We start from the raw sequence: 7,032 nt of genomic DNA on the forward strand, positions 1-7,032 counted from the left end.
AAATGAGTTAATAAAATAATAATTTAATAAAAATAAATTTAAAAAGATAAGTTTGTGCCTTCAGAGGACTTGTGTTGAGGGCTTACTGTGCTAACAAAATAAATTTGTTTATATTTAGGTTACTGTTGTTTGCAAAATCACAGTAACAGGTTTTTATGGTAAACATTAAACGTGTTACTGAGTGAAACTGAGTAACATTGTACTTACAATTTCTTATGGCACCATAGCAAGTGACTGGTAAAGCCACAGAAGGACGTGACACTTGTGAAAGCACTGGAGACAGTATGTAATCTTTGTCATTTTGATGTAGTCTTGAATATAAATCTATACATAAGCATCTGTTTACATACACATCAGAAGAATCTCTGCATATGTATCTGATGTACGTATAGGAGTATACTGTGTTCATTTTCAACAGATTTCATGTTCCAGTATTTCTTAGCAATATTATGTGTATGTAACTTCCAAATATTTACTTTTTTTCTTGTACCTTGTTTTGTGACAGGATGACGAAGTAGTACTTCAGTGTGTTGCCAGTATTCACAAAGAACAAAGGAAGTTTTGCTTGGCAGCTGAGGGACTTGGGAATCGCCTGTGCTTTTTGGAACCAACATCAGAAGCTAAAGTAAGAAGTTGATACTCTCAACTGGTGTAACTGATCAGTGAATGTTAACCTGCTTATTACCCATGAATACATTTAATTACAGGTTTTTTAATGTGATGTTAGATGCAACTATGGTATGCTTTTCTTTCTGTGACTGTAACATGAGATTTCTTAGGGATTCTAAATAAACTTGGAGGCATACCTGTTAATAGTCAAAAGCCACTATTTTTTAACTATCTAAAATAATTCCTGTAACTGAAATACTTCATATTTTCAAGATTAAGTCTCTAGACTATTAGTAAGATTTAAGTTCACTAAAAAACTTACTTGTATTACTGCTCTAGGTTCAAATATCTTGATATAGTGGCATGATAATTTTAGAAGCATTGTCACCTGTTAGTTACTGGCATTAAGTGTTGCTTCTAAGTGTCTTGATTAATCAGAAAGTTGAGAGTACAGGGGACCAAATTATTAAGTAATTGAAAAGTTTTAAAGATAACAAGTGGCAAATGGAAACAATAAGCTAGAGAGCTGTGAAGAAAAAATAAAAGAAAATAAGAGTAGTAAGAGAAGCTTGAGAGGAGAAAGGAGACATGAAACTTTGGACTTGTACTAGAGCAAAAGGTTAAGAATAAAGGCAAATGGAGGAGGAGCTCTTCTCTCTCTTTGTTCTTTCTGCAAGACTTTATTTTACTTTGGTTTTTTTTTTTAAATTTTTTTTCTTCCTGATAATTTACTTTCCTTCTGTTTTTGTGGTTTTCTTTTTTTTTTTTTTTTTTTTTAGTGGGGTCTTTGTATCTTTTTGCTTGAAATGTTGCCACTTGGTCCTATTTGTAGTCTAGCTATTATGACCATGTTACATCCACAATATTTATTTATGCAGTGTGAGAGGTCCTTGTTCATCTCTAAGGTGAAAAATTATGCTGCCTCTAAATTTGCATTTCTTTACATTCCAAGAGTTCAGTCAGATAATTTATCTCTGGTGTACTTTAAAAACCGCCAATAAGTTTTTCACATGCTTAAGTAAAAGCAGTTAGTTTTCACATATATATTTTCAACTATTGTCTTAAAATCTTCAACAGTGATTGGGAATTTTTTTATTAATTGACAACTCAGCTGCAGTGTGGTCTGTCTGTTATTGATGGTGACCATCTCAATCTGTAAGACAACATGTTGCTCATCTTGTTATAAGAAAAGGAGGAATGTTATGCGTTACTGTAGAATCCCATAGATCTACTTTACATTTCATGTCTTAGTAGCAGATAAAACTACAGAAACTTAGGAAGTTTGTGTAAAATTCAGAGGTTCAGAAAACTTGTATGTAACTGCTTTAAAAGAGCTTACCAAGGAGCCTTCTCAACTGCTGGTCTTGACTCAGAACAGTGAAGAATTTTGGAAAGAGGCATGTAAATCTGTTTGAAAAGTAAGAAGCGTAGAAGGTTGATCTGGGTGATAAGAGAGTACAACACTTAACAACCCTTAGTGATGATGCTTACTTTCATTTACATTTGGAAAAAATTTTGGTTATGAAATAAGAAAGAGAAAACCAAAATAGCACACATCCAGTGACTTAAAAAATAGTTATGGAATAGATGTGTTTCTAATCAAATTCTACAGGGTTCTGTTCTCACTGCTATGGTATTGAGTATTTTTGTCAATTAAGATATCATTTAAATTAACATATACAATTTTTTTCAGATGATAAAAACATTGGGGAACTGGCAATTCGTGAACTCATGCCACAACACAGGAAGAAATGCAATTCCTTATATATTTTCATGCTGCCAGTGTAAAGACTAATAACTGAGCATGTAAATATCCTTGCAAAATGGGAAACTTATTCTTGTCCCCTGTAAGGAATGTGAGGATCATAGTGCACGTTACACAGTCAGAAGTTCCCTGGCTGATGATGTGCTCAAGGGATCTAGCATAGTCTTTAGAGGTATAATCAAAAGAAACTTGGTAGAACATGGGAAGTTATACTACCTCAGCAAATTTTGGGTTTTACTTGGTAGAACATGGGAAGTTATACCATCTTGGCAAATTTTGGGTTTTTTTCCTACGTCTGTGGCAATGCTGCTGGACAAGAGAGTACAGTCATGGCATTCAAATTCATAACAATGTTGATAAAATGGACATTGCTCCACAACATGCTATGAGAATCATGATTGGAGGAGAACACAGTCTATTCTGTTTAAAAAATGAAAGTATGGACACTGGCCATAAGCTTCTAATATGGGAACATGGATAACAGAAGTTCTTTTATTTTACACATCAAAAGACTGTTCTCCCTCTTAACATGGTACTATCCCATAGAATCATAGAAAAGTTTGCATTGGAAGGGAGATTTAAAGTCTTCTCTCCTCCAGGCTGAACAACCCCAAATTTTACTATAAATCCATAAGCAACTTGCATGTTATTTCTTTACAATTTATTAGTAAAAGCTACTACAGTGTTGGTTTGTTAATAACTTATATTACGGTGATTGGATTTTAAATGCAATTTTTAAAAGCACGTTTTCATTAATTCAGTAGTATGGAATTATGTTCCTCTTGTCTATAGGGCTTCTTTTTTAATTATCGTAAGATGTTTCCCTAAATAATGTCTGATATTTCAGATGTAAGGGGAAAAAAATCTAAATAACTATAGGTGAAAAGTTGTATTTTTTATATTAAACAAGAAACAGCAGGCTTGTTGAATGATGTGATCTATTTATATTACTTCACTGTTGTTTTCCTTGTTTTTAAAGTGATATTTAAAAGATTATGTATTTCAGAGCTGGTAGTCTAGTTCAGCAAGGCTAACTTCTACCAATACTTAAGAAAAATATACCTCAAAAGTAACTGCAATATACTAGCATGTCTTTTAGTAGCAAAATTGCCAAGTAAACTTAAACGCCTGAAGGGAATTCTAATTAGTTAAGATTTTTGTCCTAATGACAGAATATAATAGTTTACAGGTCTCCTAAAAGTAAACCTAGTAAATCAGTAATATCTACCAGCTTATGTCAGTGTTCTTTACACTGCAGACCAGAAGCTGTGGGCAAATATTTGGTTACTAAGTCTATCACCTGCAAGAATTTAATGTTATGATAGTGCCTGGAGGAATCCAGAAGATTGAATTGCACTCAAAGTGTAGTGTGGGAGCTGGGTTTTCCTGTTAGCTATTTTATAGGCCTTCACTTCCTGCTATGCAATCAAGTACAAATTTAGCGTAGTTACGTTTAAAATGGTTGAAACTGCCCTACAGTCTTGCCGTAATCTGTTCTCTGTTCTAAGAAACTACAAGTGAAAATTAGACCAGTGTGTATTATTGACTGGCTTAGGATGGGTAGCTCTCCTTCACTACTGATGATTAGGTATGCACACACCTTTACAATGTTGATAAATAATACCAAATTGTGAAAATACTATGTTTTATCAGTAAATCACAGTGTACCTTAAGAGAAAATTTTTCTCCGGTGTCTCCCTTTTAAATGGAAAACTAAGGCAGATGAGTGTGTTTATGGTCACTGAGAACTCTATGAAAATGGTGGCTTGCTGTTCTGCTATGTACTTTCTACAAAGTATTTGGAGCTGTTTGAGAGAGAAATCCTACATACTGATAGATTATTATTTTTTTAATTTATTACAAAGTGTGGCCCCTTTTCATTCCTGAAGGTCATCATTTTTTCAGTAACTGCCTGTGTTGCTCCTCTCTAGTTACTGTGTAGCTTGTATCTGTTTCTTCATGTCACCTCTCCTGTCAGGTTTGACCTATTGATATACTTTACTTGCTGTCTGCTTTTCCTCCAGAAACGAATTTAGGTGAAAATCAAGTAACTTGACCTGGACTCTAGTTTATTTCTGTGAGAAAATAGAGCTATTTTAAGACTCAAATTTTTTGCAGATCTATTGAACATTTACAATACAGTAGCTAGTTTTATTTATCTTAACAGCTCATTCAGAAAAATGAGGTATATTCAGTTTTATGACTATGTTGATGGAAAACTGGTAACTCTACATGAAAGACCTTTTTGGAAATAATCTCAGAAATAAACATATTATTCCTATACAAAGAGCAGCTGCCAGGATAGAACTGTCAATTGTTTCTTTAGATTTACTTTGCAAATTCGTGTAGGTTTCCATATAAAATTTTTCTTTCTTTGTTGTCCTGTATATATGGACAAGACTGTGTGGAGGTGTGCTGGAAGAACTCTCAAAAGTGCTCACTGACTTTGAAGAACTATTTATTCCAAATTCCTGCTTTCTTTTATTATATATATTATCAGTCTACTTACTCTGCCCAAATTCACTTACAGTAATGCTTGATCGGCATATCTTTAAATGCCTGTAAAAAAAAGACTTTATTCTCCACTTGATTTTTTTTTCTTCATTGATGAAAGAAACATCTTGAAAATGATGTTGTCTTACTTTTCTATGTTCATTCCAACTTCCCATAGCCAGAAGGGGGATAAAAACCTATGCCTATTGATACTTTACAGCAGATTTCTAAAACCTCATCTAAGTATCTGAACAGATCTTGTCTTTCATTTCAGCATAAAGATTCCTGACATGAATATTTCCCCATCTTCTATCTGTAGCTCTCACCTCAGTATTCTCGTTTTACTGAACATCCCGTATTGGCACTTTTCTTTTTTTGTGTAGGATTCCATTACAATACAACATTGGTCAGAGTTGGGGAAAAATGCAGAGATTAGCAGATGGTCAAGATTAAACCCTTTTTATCTCTGTAATTATTAAGAGTGTAAAATGATCTGCCACACAGAGATTGTTGAATATCGAACTTATGAAGCAGTATCATTTGCAAAAAGACCTGAAAACAAATGAGCCTTGACAGACTCTACAGTTATTTTTTTAAATTTTATTTTTTTTTAAAAAGAACCCATCTAGATTAATTAAGGAGGTCAGTTGCTATTTAGGTCACATACCATCCACATAAATTACCTTTCCATGGTATTTCTCAGGGACTGAGAAATTTCTCACACTGACTTGAATTTAAAAAAGAATTTGTTGCCAACCAACCACAGAAATAGGGTATGTGATAGCATGCATGTGTTAGCTTATTGTGGAACACTGCAAGTTTGAAAGATGGGTTAGCTGCTTTAAGTCATGGCTGGAAAAATCATTAATTTCTTAGTTCTCAATGTCAATATTCTTAAATAAAGCTGAATGCTCCGTCGGCCATGAAAAAGAATAAGAAGTGAAAAATTAACTGCGTTAACCTAAGATGTACATCTTATGCAAACTGTGCCTAGGAGTACATTGTTTTAGAGTGTGTCTTTCATTAATACAGCACTAAAGTAAGGGCTGCAACACTTTTCAAATTAAAATGCAGCCTATGTGGCATAAGACCAGTGGCCAATGAAACAGATGGGAGTTCATTTGTTCAATTGGTAGGTATTGTATCATACTGATTATGCCATGTTCAATTTGGAGTGGGATTAAGTGCCAGAGGTAGTCTGCTGTGTTGTTTTTTTCCCAGATAAAATTCCAGTTTAGTTTCTGAATTTAAGTTTCATATTGAAAATAGAAAGACTTTATATAAGTTGTTGTTGGCCTTTTTTTAAATTCAAAATGTACTTCAAGGACAGCATGGTTTAATACATACTCGAAGTGTCTTAATAAAGTGGACGCTGTATAATCTGAAAGCTGCCACAGGATGACAACATAAAAATACCTAGGTTTTTTGTTTGAGGTTTTTTTGTTCAGTTGTTTGGGTTTTTTTAATAATGATGTGGCTTTTTGCCTGCTAGGTACAATTAAAGGCAGTAAAGTAATGGGTGAAGTGTTACTCAGAGGTTTTGTTTACCTGTCTGGTTCATTGGGAAGTAGAGACAACTTAATGTTGTATAGATTTTTATGCTCATAACAATAAAATATTCTAAATAAGTCTTTCCAGACTTTACTAACACATGTGAGACACAAAGGCTACCCTAGTTTCATTTGTAATTCATTTCACTGAGAAGTTATGTTATCTTTCTGTGTCTGGTTATATGAGAGGTCTTGTATGTAACCTGTTAAAGAGTAAACTTCCAGTTACAATCTGTATGCACAGGTATGCATATATGAATGCTATGTACACACATGCACACACACATATATGTATAGTATGAGTTTATGTAACGTAATAATGTTGTGTGTGTCTATATGTACAAAGATGCAGTCAACGAATGCTAAAAAAAAATAGTACCCCATAGTGGAAATGAGCAAAGACAAGTATTATAGTTTAAGCTGTTCCTGTTGCAGTTAATGAAATTATTAACTACTTACTATTTACAATTATTTACTAATGTAAGAAAGATGCAAGAGTTCACTTTATGTCAATAATATATGTAACAATTAGAGATCTATATCTAGTGTATGCAATTTTAGTGTCAAGTCTTTGTCCCAAAAGTCTTTTCCAAAGTATGTTTGAAAACACCCCCA

At 33.5% G+C, this 7,032-nt stretch overlaps 1 protein-coding gene across 1 annotated transcript in view; it reads left to right on the plus strand.

The window, feature by feature from the left end:
- Positions 1–505: 505 nt before the first annotated feature.
- The window catches only part of LOC104626466 (ryanodine receptor 3-like), a gene marked incomplete at both ends in the record, with an annotated part of 37,136 nt that continues 30,609 nt past the window's right edge, over positions 506–7,032 (plus strand). Inside the window, one exon of the mRNA XM_010294398.1 lies at positions 506–625. Within this exon, the coding sequence (XP_010292700.1) occupies positions 506–625 (120 nt within the window). The remainder of the gene's footprint in view (positions 626–7,032) is intronic.

Source organism: Phaethon lepturus, unplaced genomic scaffold (genome assembly GCF_000687285.1).
Source record: "Phaethon lepturus isolate BGI_N335 unplaced genomic scaffold, ASM68728v1 scaffold11449, whole genome shotgun sequence".
Taxonomy (NCBI): domain Eukaryota; kingdom Metazoa; phylum Chordata; class Aves; order Phaethontiformes; family Phaethontidae; genus Phaethon; species Phaethon lepturus.